General features: G+C 43.6%; 1 protein-coding gene across 1 annotated transcript in view; it reads left to right on the top strand.

Annotated features, from left to right (window-relative positions):
- Positions 1–4,832: 4,832 nt before the first annotated feature.
- LOC126458433 (sialin-like) overlaps positions 4,833–23,377 on the top strand; it is a 477,095-nt gene continuing 458,550 nt past the window's right edge. The window contains exon 1 of the mRNA XM_050095488.1: positions 4,833–4,959. Coding sequence (XP_049951445.1) covers positions 4,925–4,959 — 35 coding nt within the window. The 5' untranslated portion in view covers positions 4,833–4,924. The remainder of the gene's footprint in view (positions 4,960–23,377) is intronic.

Below are 23,377 nucleotides of genomic sequence, written 5' to 3'. Positions count from 1 at the left end.
TTTGAACCATTCCGTTCCGAGGCTAAATTGGGAGGTTTTGCATTTGATTTCTTTTGCTAGGATGGAGTGCAGGTCCAACGCTTAAACGCCCAACTTGGAGGACCAGGTGATTTTTACTCAGGGTTTTATTCCACTAGACGATTGCCTTTCTGGGCTCAGGGACTCTGTCTATCCCTCCCTTGGGTTCCTCTGGGAATGAGGTGCCACTTACGCCAAGTCCGCCGTACCGAAGTCCATCTTCTTCGCCTTCCTCGCCGATGTGGTCTTCACCCGTAACCCTGGGCACGGGTAACGCGTTACACCCCGCGATACTGGGTCCCCTGCAGTACTTTGCCGCCAGCTCGAAAGCCAGACCCACCCTCGCGACATGGACGCTCCTGCTGAGAATTACCCAAGTGCTCTTAGAGAAGGGGGCTCTAAGCACCCTGGGCCGGGTTAATGTGCGTGTATGATTCCACGCACAAAGGCTGAATTCCCTAGCGATTTCCGAAATAGAATGTTCCATGCGTTCAGCGACAACTACCATTCCGCGTTCAAAGTCTATAAATGACCGTCGTGTGGCTTTAATCACTCCGCAAACCTGTTCACGTGAATCACCTGAGTACAAATGATATCCGCCGCCCATGCACTGCCCTTTTATACCTGGTGTGAACAATACTTCCGGCACCTGTATGTGTGCATTACGCTATCTCATGACTTTTGTCATCTCAGAGTTGGATATTACAGTGTCTGTGTTGTACTGAAATGCGATGCAATTTGCCTTCGGACATCTATGCACATGACCTGTGCTACATCCAGGATGTGGTGCGACATGCCGAAATGTGATTCATTACCGGTTTTCACTTTTTTCACTATCTCCTCGACTGTGATGCGACAGTTTTCAAGCACCATTGTCTTCTCTAGCTATTTCCAGTTCTTCACAGAGAGATGAAGCGCCACTTCGTACTTCGTCATTCGGACTTGTGTTACCATTTTGGAAATAACTGAGCTATCTAGCCACTGTTTCTTACGGCTGGTAAAAATGTATTACTCTGAGACACTCCACGTTATCAGTTGGCTATCACATTTTGTTTCGCCTCCTTTCGCGAGTTGTTACAGTATTACAGCGCAGGTATTTAAGGGTGTACTAGGACCGAAAACATGTACCGGAAAATAAACGAAAAATTAATTACGTAATTTTGTTTTTTCGTATTGATAGTTGATATACATCTACATGAATACTCTGTAATTCATAGTTGAAGGCCTGGAAGAGGGTTCATCCAACCACCTTTAAGGTGCTTCTCTACCGATCCACCCTTGTACAGCGCAGGAGAAAAACGAACACCTAAATCTCTCCGTGCGAGCTCTGATTTCTCTTATTTTTTTATGGTGATCATTTCTATGTAGATCGGGGCGAAAGAATGTTTTCAAATTCTGCCGACAAAGTCGGTGACATAAATTTCGTGAGAAGATCGTCCTGCAACGAAAATCGCCTTTGTTTCAATTAGTGCCACCCCCATTCGTGTATCATATCCGTGGAACTCTCTCTCCCCTATTTTGCCACAATAAGAAACGAGCTGCCCTTCTTTGAATTTTTTCGACGTCCTGATGCGGATCCCACACCGCACAGCAGTACTCCAGAAGAGGGCAGACAAGCGTAATGTAAGCAATTTCTTTGGCAGACCTGTTACATTTTTCAAGTGTTCTGGCAATAAATCGCAGCCTTTGATTTGCTTTCCCCAGAATATTATATATGTGATCGTTCCAATTTAAGTTGTTCCTAATTGTAATCCCAAAGTATCCAGTTGAGTTTACAGCCTTTAGATTTGTGTGATTTATTGTGTGACTGAAATTTAGCGGGTTCTTTTTAGTACTCAGATGGATAAATTCACACTTTTAATGATTTAGAGGCAATTACCACTATTTACACCATACAGATATAAATCATTTTGCAATTAATTTTGGTCATCTGATTACTTTACGTGACGGTAAAAACAGCATCACATGCAAACAATCTAAGAGGACTGCTCAGACTATCTTCCAAATCCCTTATGTAGATCAGGAACAACAGAGGTCTTACAAAAGTGCCCTGGGGAACGCCAGATATTAATTCTATTTCAGTCGGTGACTTGCCGTTAGTTATTACGAACTGTGACCTTTCTGACTGTGACCTTTCTTCTTGAGAATAAAGAGCTAGTCGTGTTTCACAAGGACAATATTGCCTGAACCCGTTTTGGCTGAAAAAAAAAAACGCCCATGCCCGAGGCAGGATTCGAACCTGCCACCGTAACCGCAGCGCGGTTCCGGACTGAAGCGCCTACAACCACTAGGTCACAGCGGCCGGCTGTTGGCTGTCAATAAACCGCTTTCCCCGAGGTGGTTCATAAGATTCTGAGCACAGTATACGTTCCAAAATCGACTTTAGTGATATAGGTCTGTAATTGAGTGGATTAGTCCTATTCCCTTTCTTGGGTATTGGTGTGACTTTTGCAACTTTCCAGTCTCTGGATCTTTGTACGAGCGAGCGGTTGTGTTCGATAATTATGAAGCTATTGTATCAGCATCCTCTTAAAGGAACCCGACCGGTTTACTAGCTGGACCGGAGGTCATGCCTTTAGTAAGTGCTTTAAGCCGCTTCATTTTGGAAGTTGATCTTGATTCGAATTCTGGAGTATTTATTTCGTCTTCTTTTGTGAAAGGATTTCTGAAAATCAAATTTATTAGCTCTGCTGTAGTGGCGCTGTCATCATCAATATCACCATTGTTATCAATCAGTCCCCCCCCCCCCCCCACACACACCAAAGAGTATTTATAGTTTGTGTGCGTTACGTTGCATAGCTGACATCCCTCCCCCCACGAACCATGGACCTTGGCGTTGGTGGGGAGGCTTGCGTGCCTCAGCGATAGAGATAGCCGTACCGTAGGTGCAACAACAATGGAGGGGTATCTGAGTCAAAACAAGGCCCCGGGAGTAGACAACATTCCATTAGAACTACTGACACCCTTGGGATAGCCAGTCCTGACAAAACTCTACCCTTGAGGACAATATTATGGAAATGGAAGAAGATGTTGATGAAGATGAAATGGGAGATATGATACTGCGTGAAGAGTTTGACAGAGCACTGAAAGACCTGAGTCAAAACAAGGCCCCGGGAATAGACAACATTCCATTAGGACTACTGACAGCCTTGGGGGAGCCAGTGCTGACGAAACTCTACCATCTGGTGAGCAAAATATATGAGACAAGCGAAATACCCTCAGACTTCAAGAAGAATATAATAATTCCAATCCCAAAGAAAGCAGGTGTTGACAGATGTGAAAATTACTGAACTATCAGTTTAATAAGTCACGGCTGCAAAATACTAACGCGAATTCTTTACAGACGAATGGAAAAACTTGTAGAAGCCGACCTCGGGGAAGATCAGTCTGGATTCTGTAGAAATATTGGAACACGTGGGGCAGTACTGACCCTACGACTTATCTTAGAAGCTAGATTAAGAAAAGGCAAACCTACGTTCCTAGCATTTGTAGACTTAGAGAAAGCTTTTGACAATGTTGACTGGAATACTCTCTTTCAAATTGTGAAGGTGGCAGGGGTAAAATACAGGGAGCGAAAGGCTATTTACAATTTGTACAGAAACCAGATGGCAGTTATAATAGTCGAGGGACATGAAAGGGAAGCAGTTGTTGGGAAGGGAGTGAGACGGGGTTGTAGCATCTCCCCGATGTTATTCGATCTGTACATTGAGCAAGCAGTAAAGGAAACAAAAAAAAAAAAAAAAAAATCGGAGTAGGTATTAAAATCCATGGAGAAGAAATAAAAACTTTAACGCCCGCCGATGACATCGTAATTCTGTCAGAGACAGCAAAGGACTTGGAAGAGCAGTTGAACGGAATGGACTGTGTCTTGAAAGGATGATATAAGATGAACATCAACAAAAGCAAAACGAGGATAAGTCGGGTGATGCTGAGTGAATTAGATTAGGAAATGAGACACTTGAAGTAGTGAAGGAGTTTTACTATTTGGGGAGCAAAATAACTGTTGATAGTCGAAGTAGAGAAGATATAAAATGTAGACTGGCAATAGCAAGGAAAGCGTTTCTGAAGAAGAGAAATTTGTTAACATCGAATATAGATTTAAGTGTCAGGAAGTCGTTTCTGAAAGAGTTTGTATGGAGTGTAGCCATGTATGGAAGTGAAACATGGACGATAAATAGTTTGGACAAGAAGAGAATAGAAACTTTCGAATTGTGGTGCTACAAAAGAATGCTGAAGATTAGACGGGTAGGCCACATAACTAATGAGGAGTTATTGAACAGATTTGGGGAGAAGAGGAGTTTGTGGCACAACTTCACTGGAAGATGGGATCGGTTGGTAGGACAAGTTCTGAGGCATCAGGGGATCACCAATTTAGTATTGGAGGGCAGCGTGGAGGGTAAAAGTCGTAGAGGGAGACCAAGAGTTGAATACACTAAGCAGATTCAGAAGGATGTAGAATGCAGTACGTACTGGAAGATGAAGCAGCCTGCACATGATAGAGTAGCACGGAGAGCTGCATCAAACCAATCTCAGGACTGAAGACCACAACAACAACATCACTCAGTTAAGATACTGACTGCGTCTTACCACTGGTCTTCTTTACATACGACAAGAATCTCTTTTGGTTTTCTGCCAGATTTAGAGGCAGAGTTTCTTTGTGGAAACTTCATGACTATACCTCATACACTGGCGTAATACTTGCGCGGAGTAGTGACAGTAGCCCGGAATTCCGCGCCAGCGCAGATTAGCGCCCTCAAGGTCCTTCTGCAGACCGGTGACAGAGGCGGCGACGTCCATTCAGTGTTGTGCAGCACGAGACGTGGAGGGGCGGCCGGCGGTGGTTGGCGGCAGTGGCTGCGGCGGCGGCGGCGGCCCCTGGGAGCAGAAGGAAGCCCGCGTAGTCGCCATGGAGGACGCCTGCAGACCGGCCGTGCCTGCCGGGTGAGTACCCTGCCACCGGCTCTCTACGTGTCTCCCAAACATCCACTTCCCCTGCTGTCGCCACCATCTGTAGGCAACCGAAGTGTCCTCATTTATCTGCAGCATTCCTAACAGCCCTTCCGTGGCGTCCTTACGGTATAGCGTAATGGTGCAAGACGTAAACAACTCACGACGAGCCGCAACACCGTGTTTAGATTATAAACTTTTTTTGTTTCATTTTATTTCAAACAAATGTCACAGGAGAATAAAGCACATGCGTAACGTCCGTGTACAGGAACTGATGTCTACTACAATCTGATAAAGAAAACTAAATTTAACTATTATGTGAATGGAATAGGAGAGGAAATCGTCAATTTTGGTACGATGTACCATCTCCCATCCACTCTACAGGGACCTGCGGAATGTTTATGTAGATATAGAATAACTAAAACTATCGACAATGCTGGCGCGAGGGCTCCTTTAGCAAATGTGATACACCCAACATAAAATATCCTCAGGACGGAAATAAGTGGATGCTATTATCGCTCTAAGTTATTGAGCATTTATCCGTAGAGTATTACTGAAACAAGATCGCCATCACGAATGTTTGCGCTGAAAAGACTTCATACTAAGTTTGCCACTATTCTCACCAATCAATTTATTCATACCGTTGATCTGTTTATAAAGGATATTATCCGCTCTACCTTGATCTACGAGAGCATGAGTGCATGTCTAGTAATTGAGTAAATTGTAGTTATGTAACTATGGCCTGCACACTTATTTCTCCGTTGTAAAGAAATACCTTATTAATGATCCATAACAGTTGTTAATGTCTTCTATTTCGCACGTATTTTCACGTGTGAGTGTGTGTGATCGAGTGCGTTTACGGACGTGTGTGTGTTGCTAGCACAGGATCAACGATCGTAATATAGATTTCCTGATTTTTACTGGTTATTGTATCACAGCAAATCATGGCACATAAAAGAGGAAGTGGGGTGCAACGACGAGAAGAGAGAAGTTATCTTGCATCCCGATGTGATTTCGATTCTGTTAACTATTCGTAATACGCATAAATACATTGCTGCCTGTCTTGACTGATATACCTAAACAGTGTATTGCTTAAGTAGCATACCGTAAGCAGACTTTACAAAATAGCCTCGTACTGCCATCGACAAAAAGGAGGTAAAGGCTTGCAGGCGATAATACGAGTGTTTTTACTACTATTTTATCATTGATTTCAGCTGTGCAGTTCGCACCAGAACTATTCTCTGACTGATTGTTACGTGAAATACAGTGCTGATACTTGTCCTTTTCAAGGGGTCGAATGATCTATAATGGTGCACTGTCATGACATTCATACTATGCTCCATCTGGAGCCGAAATAATTTCAAAAGACTGCCAGTCAATGCTGCTCCTTAGACACTCCACTCGTTCTTTGCTGGAAGCGTGAAACTTCGGCCTAGTTAGCTTTTCTGCAGGAAATTAGTCCCGTCTTCGTTTCGTCGAATTATTCACGACAAGAAGGAATTAAAGACATTAGCTGCCAGTGGGCACCGATTTATACTACGGGAGATATCGTAAATTGGTGCCGGATTCGAACCTGGGTCTTCTACTTACTAGGTAGATGCGCTGACCGCTACGGGATGCAGACACGGTGGTCACCTAAACTGGACGGACTACCCTATGACGCCTCCCGTCGGACCCAAATTCTCAACTCTTACCACACGCTACTGGTGTACTCACCCTGCTCATTGGCCTCGTTACTCGCGGCATGTCGCCGACTCCCGTAAGAGTTTCTAGCTTGGTATCCATCTGCACTGGTCATTGGCCTTCAACGCCTTAATTGTGTATATGGCGTCTGTTCTTTCGGTCGTATCCGAAAGAGCAAACATCGCGTATATATTGAATTATTGTTGCCAGTATTCTGCGCCCCTTCGTACAGTGTGTTCCAACAGTTATCATCCGTCTTTGTTTCAACATTTCGAGTTTGACTTGCCCTGAATTTCTTACTTATTATGTGTAACATGTTGGCTCGCAGCTTTCGCCACGTTTAAATTACATTCCAGGAGATCATGGTAGTCTCATTAAGTTGCTTTTAGATGGCGTAGTGTTCGAGTTTTTGTGCAATGTCCGCAATCATACACTTGTGATCTACAGTTCACAGTCGCTCTTAGAGAAAATGAGAGTTCTATGTGAAAGATATAAGCACAAGCTGCGAAATACACGTAATTCATGGGGGCACGTGTGCTGCTGACAGATGTGATGGACGGCTCATTATCACAACATAGGACGTTCATTTAGGTGCGGGCTGTGGCTGTGCAATAGTTAATACCGTTGATTTTGTTAGTAAAAAAAAAAAAAAAAAAAAAAAAACAACTTAATAGGAAAGAGAAAAACTCCAGTACAACACGTTTTGCCAGGAAAATGAGACAAGCGTGAAATTTGGCAGCTAACACGTTGCCACTTAGATATTTCTTGCAACTCTTATATAAGAAACCACTTAAGTCGTGAGTCAACCATTGAGCGACCTTTGCCTCTTATTGGATTCACATAATGTGCTTCCGAAGGTCGCAGTCAGGCGTGAGGCATCGTGCTGGCGTTTAGAAACACGCTTTTCCATAGATACTGCCTTTTTAATGCTACAGTCACAGGTATAGCATTTCTCATTGAACTGTATGGATGAGAACGTAGACGTACGTCACGCTACGTTTTGCGCGGTTTCTCTCCCCTTTCTAAAGAAGCCTACGATTGTCAAGATGAAAGAACTGTCTTTTGATTATTGCAACAAATCTGTCGATATTTTTGTGGCGTTATGGTTACATATCTACTTGCTAAAATGATTGCATATATATATATATATATATATATATATATATATATATATATATATATATATATATCGACGTGATGCTAGCAACAGGATATCTGTACAGTTATTGTCACCACAGAAGAGCTATGCAAAATGTGATGTGAGTAGATCAAGCAGGCTATGTAGCTGAAATCCTAAGGCTTCTTTCATCGGTAGACACCAAAAGCACCAAGTGAAAGCGAGACATTATCAGAGACAAGCAAATATTCGAAAAGTCTGAATTGCAGCCAAGTCAAAAATTAATATGTTGATTACGATATTAAAGAGCTAATACAAATTATACTATAGTCAAAAACATTTGTTTGGGGAAAAATATTTTACAACCGAGTGGGAGACGTTCACGAAGAGAATGACACTTTATTCGCTCTTTGACGCCGCTATGTTTCTCACAAAACCTTTAATAAGCTGAGGCAAGTGTTTGAGATGTAGACTCCACGTAAGTTGTTCTTACAGTTTGTCGCTCCAGGTCACAATTATTGTTTGTTAATATCTGGATTAGTTAAAAGTAACTTGCTGAAATGATTCTAGTAACCTCAGTTTTTCCGTCTCTGAGAAATGGTTGTAGGTTAAGGAGAAAAGTCCTGGTCATCGCATTACACCAAAGACTTCCGGTTTGCTCTCATTTCCTTAGCGAAAAGCCTTGCGTGTAACAACCCCAGTTTTTCCTCGGCCTTTGTCTATTTATAACGATTCCGCAATCGACGAACTGCTGTTCACCATGTTGCATAGCCCTGGCGTCTAAATTGTTGCAGTGCACTCGGGGAGCCGCCCGTTACGTAACAGCCGGACCTCCAGTCTAACGTCTGTTACGTAACGCTTCTCTCTCAGTTCATTAACGGTAACCTAACGCTAGTTTCCGTCTTTGTTAATAATATCTGAAATAAAGAACTGCCATTGCAAAATTATTGAATTATACTCGTGTCGTGGGAACTTTGCCTCGAATCCATGTAGCCAGTCCCATTCATCGTAATACGACCAAGCAGCAGATGTGCAATCGGTTTTTCTTTGAACTCGACAAGCTTTATGAAAAGCTTTTCGGCATAGCTATGTTCTTCATACGCAGCGGGTTGTTTTACTAATCTCAAATATAATACGTTATCTTATATAACAGGACATTTCATTAAATATGCTTGATTAGCTTACATGATCCGATACCTTCCACATTATTTACAATACTGGTTGATGTAATAGCAAAAAAAAAAAAAAGAGTGTTTCTGTGCGTAAGAATAGACTTCATTTGCGTACTTTTTACTTCCTGTCGTTGGTTATCTTATCAGGTGTTATAAGCATAGAAGAAAAGTCTGTGAAAATGTGATAATGTAATCCTAGAAAAAGGACAGATTAGTGAAGGCTTCAATAACCAATTAGCATGTCAGTGAAGGTGAAAAGTTAGAGGTGTAAGGGTAAGTCTAGAAATAATGCTCGTTTTTTCCCTTATTTGATGTAGTACTAAGACAGAGACGAATATACCAGCGCAATACAGAGAAACTTGGAGAACTCAATCAGGCCAGTCCAAAGAATGACGATTAGCCTTTATGAAAAAAGTACTGTGTCTGCTTGCGACAACCAGTGTTAGTTACAAGTCTAACGGATGGGTTTCATACAACTGCAGAAAGATTTCTGAAACCTCCGTCACTGATTTACCTTTTCACTTTTGCTTACTGTGATAAAGAAAACCTACCCGCATTTGCCAGTTCACGAGCGCAAACACACAGTACCACTGTATATGTTTACAATTAACTTGGGTTTATTGTTTGTGTTCCACATGTGTACATGCATTTGTGAACCTGCAGATACTGCATCTATATTCAATACTGTTCTGATCGTCATTCATCACACTTTGTAAAACCAAAGTTGTATTGTTAACTAATAGGTAAGAATGGTGTACTTTATAGACTTTCGTCTCTAACCAGCCCTCTAATAGGAGTTTAATATATTTACTTATTCCATTTTGAAATGATAGCATTCACTTTATGTGAGTCGCAGTATTTTTCTGTAATTACAAGAATTACTGAGGAAAAGTAAGGTGTTCCAGAATGTGAAAAACTGCTCCAGGTATTATACGGCCATGTACCTAGGAACAAATATTCTATTCAAATTTAAAAGTGTTGCAACTGAGAAAATTCTTGTCAATACTGTGTTTAACATTCTATGTGTTACATTGTTACTCTACAAAACATCAGAAATCAGTAAGTGAAATCGCATTAAGTAGAAGAACTATAAATATTTTGAATTATTTTATTGATTACTAACACAAATTTTCATTTTCAAGATAGTAAAGGAACTCCGTTCATTTGTAAAGATCTCTTGTTCCATGGCAGAAGACCTTCCGTTCCAAGACACAACATGATGCACGACTGACGAGGTATGACTTAAGTGTTCGCATGCGATAGAGTAGTTATAAAATGCAAACAGCTTTACTCATCATAAAACTCTGTAACTGAAGAATCACCGGCCTCTGTGGCCGTGCGGTTCTAGGCGCTTCAGTCCGGAACCGTGCGACTGCTATGTTCGCAGGTTCGAATTCTGCCTCGAGCATGGATGTGTCTGACGTCCTTAGGTTAGTTAGGTTCAAGTAGTTCTAAGTTCTAGGGGACTGATGAGTTCAGGTGTTAAGTCCCACAGTGCTCAGAGCCATTTGAAGCATTTTTTGAAGAATCGTCGTAATCGTCGTAATGAATTCAAATGTTGTACTGCACTTAAATATGTGTAACTCGTAATATTTACAAACGCTAAATCAAACGCAACCTCATACCTATCTACAACAAAAACAGTAGAAAATGCCGGAAATTGCTTACGGCGGTCTCTAGAGCACAGTCCTACATACGATTCTAAAGTCGGTCACTATACCGAAACAGCGACCAGGAAACATCACCTGTTCTTGGTTACCCTATGCTTTTGGAACAAAAGTCTCCCCTGACTCCGAGTACAGAAGGGTCAGCACTTCATATCCAGGAGCTAGACCGGACGAAAAGAATTGATGTGTCCTTGTAATATCTACGAGAGGTGTTTGATAACTAATGCAACACATTTTTTTTCTGAGAGCAGGTTGGTTTTATTCAGGATTACAATACACCATATTATTCCTCACACTTTTGGTTACAAACCCCTGTTATTGAACACAATATCCTTTCAGTGCGACGGCCGTAAGCCACCTTACTGAGGTGGGTGGGGGGGGGGGGGGAAGGGGAGGGAGGGGGGGGGGCTGTATGCCCGTAAGGTACCAGCGCACAAGCGGCTCGTAGTGAAATTGCGTGCTTATGGAATATCGTCTCAGTTATTTGCGAATTCCTGTCAGAGAATTCGCAGTTCGTAGTAATTGACGGAAAGTCATCGAGTAAAACAGAAGTGATTTCTGGCGTTCCCCAAGGTAGTATTATAGGCCCTTTGCTGTTCCTTATGTATATAAACGATTTGGGAGACAATCTGAGCAGCCGTCACGGTTGTTTGCAGATGACGCTGTCGTTTATCGACTAATGAAGTCATCAGAAGACCAAAACAAACTGCAAAACGATTTAGAAAAGATACCTGAATGGTACGAAAAGTGGCAGTTGACCCTAAATAACGAAAAGTGTGAGGTCATCCACATGAGTGCTAAAAGGAACTCGTTAAACTTCGGTTACACTATAAATCAGTCTAATCTAAAGCTCGTAAATTCAACTAAATACCTAGGTGTTACCATTACGAACAACTGAACACATAGAAAATGTTAAGGGGAAGGCTAACCAAAGACTATGTTTTATTGGCATGACACTTTGAAAATGTAACAGACCTACAAAGGAGACTGCCTACACTATGCTTGTCCGTCCTCTTTTAGAATACTGCTGCTCAGTGTGGAATCCTTACCAGATAGGACTGACGGAGTACATCGTAAAAGTTCAAAGAAAGGCAGCACGTTTTGTATTATCGCGAAATATGGGAGAGAGTGTCACAGATATGATACAGGATTTGGGCTGGACATCATTAAAAGAAAGGCGTTTTTCGTTGCGACGGATTCTTCTCACGAAATTCCAATCACCAACTTTCTCCTCCGAATGCGAAAATATTTTGTTGACACCGACCTACATAGGGAGGAACGATCACCGCGATAAAATAAGGGAAATCAGAGCTCTTACGGAAAGATATAGGTGTTCATTCTTTCCGAGCGCTATACGAGACTGGAATAATATAGAATTGTGAAGGTGGTCCAATGAACCCTCTGCGAGGCACTTAAATGTGATTTGCAGAGTATCCATGTAGATGCAGATGTACTAATCAACATCGGAGCAAACATCTTACTGCATCAATAACCTCCACATCACCCACGTATTATCTACTGCGGTGTGCGTCCTTCAATGGGCCAAACAGTTGGAAGTCGGAAGGTGCGACATCGGTCCACTGAAGTTTTGTGGGCTCCTCTCGGGTATGGGAGCTTGTCTGAGGCCTCACGTTGTCATAGAGAAGGAGAAGTTCGTTTGCATCTTTGTGGCGACGAACGATCTGAAGTCGTTTCTACAGTGTCTGAGGATAGCACAGTACACTTCAGAATTGATCGTTGCATCATAGGGGAGGATATAAAACAGAATAACCCCTGCAGAGTTCCATACGACCGTCACCATGACTTTACCGGTGAGTGTGCGGCTTTGAACTTTTTCTTCCGAGGAGAGGTGATGCGGTACCACTCCATGGATTGACGTTTTGTTTCCGTTTCGAAGTGGTGAACTCATGCCTCATCGCCTGTGACGACATTCGACAAAAAATTGTCACTAGCAGCCTCGTAACGTGCAAGCATTTCCTCGCAGACGGTCCTTCGTTCCTCTTTGTGGTCTCCTGTTAGGCGGCAAGTAACCGAGCGGGCACACACTTTTGTGACCCCAACTGTATCAGCACCACCACCAGAGGTGTACTTGAGCAGCGAGGAGTTTGACTGTGATCCGTCGATCACCTCGAATGATAAAGTGTGCACTTTCCAACACTGCACGAGTCGCAACTGTGTGAGGCCAGCCAGCACGCGGGACATCGGACAGGTTCGCGCGACTGTTGGCTCTGAGCACTATGGGACTTTAACTTCTGAGGTCATCAGTCCCCGAGAACTTAGAACTACTTAAACCTAACTAACCTAAGGACATCACACACATCCATGCCCGAGGCAGAATTCCAACCTGCGACCCTTGCAGCAGCGTGATTCCGGACTGAAGCGCCTAGAACCGCTCGACCACAGCGGCCGGCCACGTTTGTGTTGCCTTAGTTAAATCGATGGCGCCACTTCATTAGAGCTGAGCATTGAATTCCATTTGATCCAAAGATCGCCACTGTTTGATGGTGAATCTGTCTGCAATTTAGTTTTGCCCACAAGAATCGCTCTTCAACTGTGGAGTTTGTCTTCATTCGCCGTGCAATTTCACTCCCGCACTGTGAACCACCTGTTATCCATATTTCAGCAGAACTGTGTCTGCAGGAAACACTTTTGTGACAATGCGTCTTACTTGTTGCGCAGTGGTCCTAGCGTGGTATGACATGAGTAACTTACTTTCTGAAGGCTTTGCATATGTTTAACTCGCAGACATAACTGCACTCCCGTTCAGAAAAAAACGGAACACCTTGAACAACTAGAGGCAGGAAACCCATATTCACAGGACATGTATATTATTGTGTTCTGCAGAAATGGTTAACATTTGAACCATGTCGACCCGTGGGTTCAAGGTCAACATCGATATCTCGGCGCTGTAGCGTCGCAGAAAGGGCTTCAGACCCGGCTCCTCAACAGGAAGAAAATGGTTCAAATGGCTCTGAGCACTATGTGACTTAACTTCTGAGGTCATCAGTCCCCTAGATCTTAGAACTACCTAAACCTAACCAACCTAAGGACATCACACACATCCATGCCCGAGACAGGATTCGAACCTGCGACCGTAGCGGCCGCGCGGTTCTAGACTGTAGCGCCTAGAACCGCTCGGCCACCCTGGCCGGCCGCGCGACTGTTGCGATGATGACAGGCACCTCGCCCAACGATTCACGGTGCATTTGTTCACTTTCAGGCTCCGCAGACAATACGCAAGTGCGTATGAATATCTGCGATGCTCTGGTTTTCCGTCAAAAAATACTCAATAACAGCTCTGTTCTTGGAATGCGCCTCCATTACAGACGCCATTTTGAAGGTTACACACAGTGCAGCCACCTATCGGAACTTCATGAAACTATATGGGCTGGAGCGGGATAATCTACAATGTCCCACAAAAAATTCCGCTTGTCTTAAACGAAACAAGTCGAGAAAAAAATTTGTTGCATTGAGCCTCTACGCCTACATCTACATCTAAATCTACATTTGCTTACACAGGGTGATTCCGTGATGATATTACGAACTTCCATGTGTGATAGAGAAGGGTAAATGTACCAATTTTAGACAGAAGACCCTGGTCTGGAAACGACCAAGCCGAAAGTTATAAGCCATAATCGTTCTGGTAACGGGCAGCTACCATCCTCCACACCTACAAATCCTTAATCCATCCCATCCTCTGTTATGCCAGTCCCGCCTGGGTATCCGCCCCCCCCCCCCCCTCCAAATTCTGTAAGTCCCTCCAGATCCTCCAGCGCCATGCACTCTGCCTTGCCTTCCATATACGCCTTCTGTCCGCGTGGATCCCCTACGACCTAATTTCTTCCCCCCATCTGCTCCTTTTCCTCAAACATGTCTGTGTCCTCTACACCTTACACTGCCTTGATCCCCCTCATCCTCTGGTTGCTCCTCTCCTCTCCAACCCCCTCCCTCTGCCGTGTCTTCACCATTGTGTCCCCCCTACCCTTCACCTCTACATCCTCCATCTCCTTTCCCAAGGTGACTTGTGTCGACTCCCCCTCCTGGGTGATGCCCTCTCTCCCTCCATTTATCCATCCTATCAACTCTGATCCTCACCTCCCCCTCCCTTCCTCTGTCCTTTCCCTGGGCTCCCTCCTCCCCCCTTCCATCCTGCTTTCTTTTTCCCAGTACCTTCTCTCTGCCTCTCTTCTCTCCCCCAAGTCCTTTTGCTCTCCCTTCCCCTGCCTTTCCCACTCCTTCTCGCATCCGCCCAGCACCCCCTTTTCTATTTCCCCTCCTTCCATTGGATCCCTCTTTTTTTCTTTTATCTCCTCCCTTCTTTTTCCCCCTCTTAGGTCTGGGTCCCCCCCCCCCCCCCCCAACTGCCTCTGTGTCGCCTGTATAGTGCTGTTATAAGTGAGCGTTCTGTGTTGTGCGCGCTCTGTTAGTGCTGCGAACAGCCACCATACTGTTCTGGTTTTTATCTCATGCGAACAGAAACCATACTGTCGTCGTGTTTTTTAATTGTGCCTGTCTCCTTGTGTATCTTCACCCACATCATCACCACAGTGTTTTTATATTTTACATTCCACAACTTTCTGCCATTTTACAGTTTTTTACAATGTCACCATTTTATACGCCTGTTTTTTTGTTTATCTTCTCTTTATGTTTTTTAATTTTTCTGTAGGCTGTAGAGCAGCATATTACACTGCTGCCAGCCCCCCCCCCCCCCCCCCCCTTGCGGGGAACTGAAATCGAATAAAGAAAAAAAAATGGTAACTGGCAGTGGAATATGTATGCTGGTACTGTTGTTGCTAAGACTATAGGCTAGCGAGCTTTCAGAGGAGGTTGTGTGGACTAAAACAAGAAAAAGTGTCTAGGAAAGATGTGCTCTAAAATGCATACCCTAATAGCTATGGGCACTTGTTCAGTAGAAGAGATTTGTTTCACAATAGCCAAGATGAACAAGTGCTCATAGCTCTTAAGCTATGTGTTTTTGATCCCATAGTTAATGGACATCTTTTTCTTATTTTGGGCCACATTACTACCTCTGAAAGTTGCCTGCCCTGCAATCATAGCAACAACAGTGCTGCGGCAAGCAACAGTAACTGCGGCAAGGTGGTTGGCCCTTCCATCCACTCCTCCTCGTCTACAGTTTGTCTAAATTTACCCAAAAGGATTTCATCAGAACTACTTTGCCTCTTTTCCCAGTGATTGGCATAAAAAAATGACAACACTCTTCGGCACTGGCTATTGTTACTGGGATTTAAAATATTCTTTTGTTGTGCGTTCATTACAATTTCAGGATTTCAGCTTCATAGTTATTTTGAAATATGTAGCGTATCATGTAAAACTGGAACATTTGAATTACAGTCAATCCTTACATTGGCCGACCGGGGTGTCCGAGCGGTTCTAGGCGCTACAGTCAGGAACCGCGCGACCGCTACGGTCGCAGGTTCGAATCCTGACTCGGGCATGGATGTGTGTGATGTCTTTAGGTTAGTTGTGTTTAAGTAGTTCTAAGTCCAATAGTGCTCCGAGCCATTTGAACCATTTTGAATCCTTACATTGGTTGTAAATTGTTAAAACACATTGTTGGGTGGTCGAATTTTAAAATAAAACTGAACCAAGTGTCTCCTGGAAAGCTGAGACGTAAAATGCCACTTCAAAATACAGGAGCTTGATGTCACTTTATTTTGAACTCTGGCCATCCCACTGCAATTTTAACAACGCATGGTCAAAGTAAGCTTGGATGTGACCCAAATGTCTCCCTTTGATAATGTTATGCTATATGCTCGAAACAGTTACACAGTCAAAACTTTGTAGTATTCAGGAATGCAGAACACAAGGGTATTTTAATCCAAGTAACGACAGCCAGTGCAGTAGAGTGTTGTCGTTCAGAAAATGTTTGGCTGTGTGCCCCGTTGCAGCTCAAACTTAAGCCATTTAAGTTTTGCGAAAATCTCTGTCACACTTGGGTACACGCTACTATGACCTTTTCCGATCGTAACCCAGCGTCTCTGGAATTTTTCGATGTTGCGATCATGAGTACTTGATAAATATTCCAAGCGCTGTAGCAGTTCTCGAGAATCGGTCACACTCGTGTCTTGTATGCGACTGAGACAAATCCATTCGCCTTTTTTGGTACAGCTCTTACGTATCATCCCGTTACACGTTGCAGTTTGCCTTGTCCCTAAATACACTAAAAAAATCAGAATATGACGGAAATCGGTAGATGTGGTGTACGGACAAACAAACGGTTACAAAATCTGAAAAACTGGATGATTTATTCAAAATTGAGCAAGACACAATAATGCAAAGTTTTAAACATGGCTGCTTGTTTGAGTGAACGTTTATAAATTGAAGCTGAAACAGAATGAGCCCTCGGTCACAATTTTTAGTCTTAGTAACCGGGTTTCAACACTTCTAAGAGTGCTTCATCAGGATTTAAATGTTGAAAGTGGCGTATAACATAATTGCAAATTTATGGGAAAAGAACATGTTTTTTTAAATGTGTAGGTACTGACTAACAATACAAGACAGAGACAGCACTTACAAGTCATGTATAGCATAAATAACAGACCAGAAGGGCTTTAGTCACAATTTTTTTTAAAATTTTGTGACTGCCCTTCTGACCTGTTATTTATTTTATACGTTACGTGTGAGTACGGTCTCTGTCTTGTATTGTTAGTCATTACTTACACTTTTATACAAAAATTTTCTTTTCCCATAAATTTGTAATTATGTTATAGGCCACTTTCAACATTTAAAATCTGATGAAGACACTCTTAGAAGTGCTGAAACCTGGTTAATAAGACTAAAAACTGTGACCGAGGGCTCATTTTGTTTCAACTTCACAATAATGCGTTTGTCCACCTCTGACCGTTATGCAAGCAGTTCTTCGGCTTGGCATTGATAATAGAGTTGTTTGAAGTCCTCTCGAGGGATATCGTGCCAAATTCTGTGCAACTGGCGCATTAGATCGTCATGGTTGGAGGGTCCCGCCCATAAACGCTCCAAAGCATCCTCAGTTGGGAGAGAGATGGGTTGTCGTGATGGGCAACAAAACAGGTCGGAGAATATACTCGACGTAGCGTTGTGGTATACCAACCTTATTGTCGCCCACCATATGGGCCGACAACCAGGAGTGATGATCTTGAGTGCCACTTCATGTCCTGGCAGGACCGCTTTGGTTTTCACCCTAGCAAGACAGCAGTACGTCGGCTATATTTTACAACACTCCATTTTGCTGCCCCTCATCGCAAGCCATCGTGGACTTACATTTCAACAAGACAATGCTCGCCCGCACACGGCGACGATTTCTACTGCTTGTCTTCGTGCTTCTCAAACCCTGCTTTGGCCAGCAAGATTGCGTGAGAACACTGATATCTTCGTGAGCAGGGCCCTACAAACACCTGAGGATGCTCAGAATTGGTCACAATATCCCTCAGGAGGTCATCAAACATGTCTGTCAATGAATGCCAAGCCGAATAACTGCGTGCATAAGGATCAGTCGCGGACAAACGCGTAATTAATTTGCTCAATTTACGTAATACTTTCTCGTGAATAAATTGTTCATTTTTTTGAAACTGTAATCATTTGTTTGTGTGTGCTCATGCGTCACATCTACTGATTTCCGTCCCATTCTGATAATTACTTCGTAGTGCGTCGTTTTTCTTTTGTGTTTTAAGAGTAAATTTTAACGATGTAACGTGCTCCAGTTGGCACCCTCCTGATGTCCCTAAATAATACTTCTGCATTCAGATATCGAACAGAGAATCTTATCTAGCAATCGCTTCACTACTGCCGGCAGCTACATGCGTGTGTCGGGCTTTACATTAGCGCTGTCAGGCGTCTGTGATCCTATTCAGCTTTGTCCTTGGCCCAATAACACCGCAGCTTAGCTGACTCATAACACAGACCATAATCTCCCAAATCTGATGATGAGGAAATGGGATACGTTACGTGACAGATCGGATACTGTTAGGAGAAACTGTGGCTCGTATCTGGTTAGAACTTGTACAATAAGCGGGTACCTTTCCGCGATGATTCAAATATTTGCAGTGACGCTCGAGTTTTGTAGCTACACCACAATGAACGTTTCAGTGGTGTTCCTCCGCTTTTTCTCTCTTACTTATTAGTGCTGTAAAAAATACAAATAATCCAAAGAGTGTTTTAAAATATCCAGGGCACAGCAAGTCTGACATTGCCCTTATACTCTTCTCTTCGATATATTTCATCAGGCTCATTAAGCTAAGGTCATCTACGAACTTCTCCGCTTGATATTCTACCATCAACCGCCATCGATAGCATCATTGTTTTAATAAACAGAATAAAGGTCTCGCTGTTACTATTCGCAAACGGTTGATTTATTTCAAAATGAATTTCTTAATGGTTATTATGTAATACATGGAATGTGATTTATCTATATGTGGAGTTTCTGGTTTATGAACTTCTCTATTCTATTTTTTTGGTGTTTGTATCCTGAATGACAGCTTCATGATGAAGTTGTCGCATTTTGTTCAGTACATGCCTTACAACGCTTCCTTTTTCTGCGGAATACTATAATTTTAGAAACTTTTGTTTGTTTTGAACCTTATGAATGACAGCAGTAACAGCTGCAGCGACGAGTAAACCAGGTGACAGGTACTGTTTGAAACTTGTTTGAGTACAAGTTGAAACTGGTTACCGTAAAACGTGCCGTAAATTCTTCACCATTAGTTCTAACACGAATGCTGTGACATGCTTTCATCAGTTTTTCATTGCAATGTTCAAGGAAAGTCCCCCTTTCTTACCTCGGTCACGTGTTTAACCGAATCATGTAATCACTACGATGAGCCGTTGTGAAGTGTAGCGTTGCGTTTGTGTTGGTACGGTTAACATGGAAATGAAAGGAAGGAGAAAGGGGAATCCCAGTTCCACTAGACAGTCGATTGTCTGGAACAACGCCAAGATAGTCGCCGTAAAGTCAACAGCGAACGAACGGGTAATCAAAATCAATGTTGCGTTCCTCACCTGCGTACGATAACGCTCTGTATTTCTTTATGTACCTTGTCATTGCTTCCTGATTCGTCCACATTATTGCAACAGCGAGTAAAAAATGTCCGTGATAATGAATAAAAGCCTACGTTCCACTTTATCATTTTCATCTGACGAATGTACAATGATCAGTGCTATATTACTATGCCAGCTATTATGATATTTTCATTTAATGATTCTATTTTTACCAATTCCTGCTTAGGATATTAAAAAAAGCGTGATTTCGTGGATCACATTGTAGGGTTTGGGTTTTTGGTGGAAGTAAAAGTAGCAGATTAGCAATGAACCTCCGGCTGACAATGTTCTCCAGCAGATCGACCACCTCAGGATCTTTTGTTCCAAGCGTCGAACTTCGTATTGTCTGCAGGTGTTTCGTAGCTTAGTAAGAAACTGATTTTCAAAACGAATAATGGGGAAGCCACGAGGAATGAAAGTCGGGGTAATCTGGCGAAACATAAATTCAGAAGTGAACATACACTACTGGCCATTAAAATTGCTACACCACGAAGATGACGTGCTAAAGACGCGAAATTTAACCGACAGGAAGAATATGCTGTGATATGTAAATGATTAGCTTTTCAGAGTATTCACACAAGGTTGGCGCCGGTGGCGACACCTACAACGTGCTGACTTGAGGAACGTTTTCAACCGATTTTCCATACACGCAGTTCTCATACGCAGTTGACCGGCGTTGCCTGGTGAAACGTTGTTGTGATGCCTCGTGTAACGGGGAGAAAAACGTACCATCACGTTTCCGTCTTTGATAAAGGTCGTATTGTAGCCTATCGCGATATCGTATCGTGACATTGCTGCTCGCGTTGGTCGAGATTCAATGACTGTTAGCAGAATATGAATTGGTGGGTTCGCGAGGGTAATACGGAACGCCGTGCTGGATACCAAGGGTCTCGCATCACTAGCAGTCGAGATGACAGGCATCTTATCCGCATGGCTGTAACGGATGGTGCAGCCACGTCTCGATCCCTGAGTCAACAGATGGGGACGTTTGCAAGACAACAACCATCTGCACGAACAGTTCGACGACATTTGCAGCTGCATGGACTATCAGCTCGGAGACCATGGCTGCGGTTACCCTTGACGCTGCATCACAGACAGGAGCGCCTGCGATGGTGTACTCAACGACGAACCTGGGTGCACGAATGGCAAAACGTCGTTTTTTCGGATGAATCCAGGTTCTGTTTACAGCATCATGATGGTCGCATCTGTGTTGGGCGACATCGTGGTGAACGCACATTGGAAGCGTGTATTCGTCATCACCATACTGGCGTATCACCCGGCGTGATGGTATGGGGTGCCATTGGTTACACGTCTCGGTCACCTCTTGTTCGCATTGACGGCACTTTGAACAGTGGACGTTACATTTCAGATGTGTTACGACCCGTGGCTCTACCCTTCATTCGATCCCTGCGAAACCCTATATTTCAGCAGGATAAAGTACGACCGCATGTTGCAGGTCCTGTACGGGCCTTTCTGGATACAGAAAATGTTCGACTGCTGCCCTGGCCAGCACATTCTCCAGATCTCTCACCAACTGCAAACGTCTGGTCAATGGTGGCAGAGCAACTGGCTCGTCACAACGCCAGTCACTACCTGATGAACTGTGGTATCGTGTTGAAGCTGCATGGACAGCTGTACCTGTAAACGCCATCCAAGCTCTGTTTGACTCAATGCCCAGGCGTATCAAGGCCGTTATTATGGCCAGAGGTGCTTGTTCTGGATTACTGATTTCTCAGGATCTAAGCTCCGAAATTGCGTGAAAATGCAATCACATGTCAGTTCTAGTATAATATATTTGTACAATGAATACCCGTTCATCATCTGCATTTCTTCTTGGTGTAGCAATTTTAATGTCCAGTAGTGTATAAATTCAGAGGTAGCCCTGTCGAAAGTATTCACAAACTGTTACACACGGAATGTGGCCGCTGGGCGAGCATACTTGCTGTAGGACAGGATGAAAGTATATAAGACCACTTACAAAAACTTCCTCAGTATGAAGACTAGTCCGCGGAGAGAGCACAGAAATGAAATAGCGGGTATCCCTAGAACCAGAGAAAGTAACCTTGGGTCACGCTAACAGCAGCAGGGGTCGGCCACAGCAGCTTCCTGCGCTACGTGCCGGTCTGCAGCGCCAGTATCTTGCGGTACGGACGCAGCACTAACGCAGTCGCAACCATCGTAACTGCGGACCGCTTCAGAAATATCACGAGTGGTTCCCGGACGACTAAACCTATGCAGTTCCCAGGGCAATGGGAAGCACTAGCCATTAAATTGGCGGTAACTGCCGTACACTGGACTTCGCGATATTGACTCCTCTGGAAACCGCAACGGAATGGGGCGGGAGAGCTGCTCTCCAGGTTATTTAAAGGTGCACTCGATGAACTACAGTGCACCTCCGCGGTACGCGAAAATGTCCTCGAAGCCAACCTAACAGGGGTGAGAGGTGGAACCGTTTCTGCTGTTCTGGCCGCATGGAGTGGTAGAGTCCTGCCCCTCACGTTGGGTGCCCTAAACTGGCGAGAATTCTCAGAAGGCGGGATAACCGTGAGTGCCTCCGCTAACGCGTGGCTCCGAAAACGATTTGAAATAACGGCCAGAACAGCAAGCTATATTTCGCCATATTGGGGGTTTCAATATTTGTTAAACGGGGATTGCTAAATTATCCTGCCCCCTCTAACCGACGGTCCTGTATGTAGACAATAACTCGTAGTATCTGTGGACACGGGAAAATTAATTTAGTGGTATTAATTAATTGATCAAATTTGATGAATTATTAATTAATTATTCGAGTGGCCAAAGTTATGTATTTTATATGGCTCTGTGATCAGTATTGAAGGAATAATATTATTTCTCTCTTTCTTTGTGGTGAGGACTGGTGTGGGCTGATGCTGTGGCCTCGCCACGTGCTTGACGAGGTCACTGCGTTACAACTTCATCAGAATGTCGGGAGATGTCTGCGATAAGGCAACAACCGGTTCTCTTTCAGTTCCTGTTGAACTCAGCCCGGGATTTGACTCTCATGACTTGGACATCGATGAGTCCAGAATAACCTTGCACAAGATGCACAAGGAAAACATCAAAAGCAGGGCGGAATTAGCGTTTTTCAAGGTAATGGATTAGATGCTCATACACACATCAGGCATCCATATTTTTGTCCACAACACGGCGTCCCAGAAGTAAACTGAAAATAGCTCCAAACCCTTGCTTCCAAAATAGGCTTTCCGTGGTAGTAAAGCGAATTCTGGAGCAAGAAATCTCATCTCCATTCCCCCCCCCCCTCTCCTCCCCCGGCCAATACAAGGTTAGCTACCTAAGAAAGGACGCTCATAATATATTTGGAACGAGTTAACATATAATAAATAAACAAACACCGCCTGGATCACAACTTCTTTTTTAGCGATAACCAGTTTTAATCTGCGTTGCAGATCATCTTCAGATCTGACGGCGCAAAGTTCAGTTTGTCAATAGTTGTACTGACAGCGAAACAACGCAACTGTTGACAAATTGCACTTTGTAGCACTAGACCTGAAGATGATTTGCAGCGAATACTGAAAGCGGTTGTCAGTAAATGAAAAGTTGTGATACAGTCGTGTCGGCGTTTGTTTATTAATTACTAGCTGACAAACCCGGCATTGCCAGGGAATTCATTTCGATAATTTTCTATTAGAAACGAAAACAAAAGAAATGAACCGTGCTTGTAGCCAAGTATCGAAAAAATATCATTTACATGTATTCGTGAA

The sequence above is a fragment of the Schistocerca serialis genome, chromosome 2, assembly GCF_023864345.2.
Source record: "Schistocerca serialis cubense isolate TAMUIC-IGC-003099 chromosome 2, iqSchSeri2.2, whole genome shotgun sequence".
Classification (NCBI taxonomy): domain Eukaryota; kingdom Metazoa; phylum Arthropoda; class Insecta; order Orthoptera; family Acrididae; genus Schistocerca; species Schistocerca serialis.
This window is presented reverse-complemented; position numbering and strand designations above follow the sequence as displayed.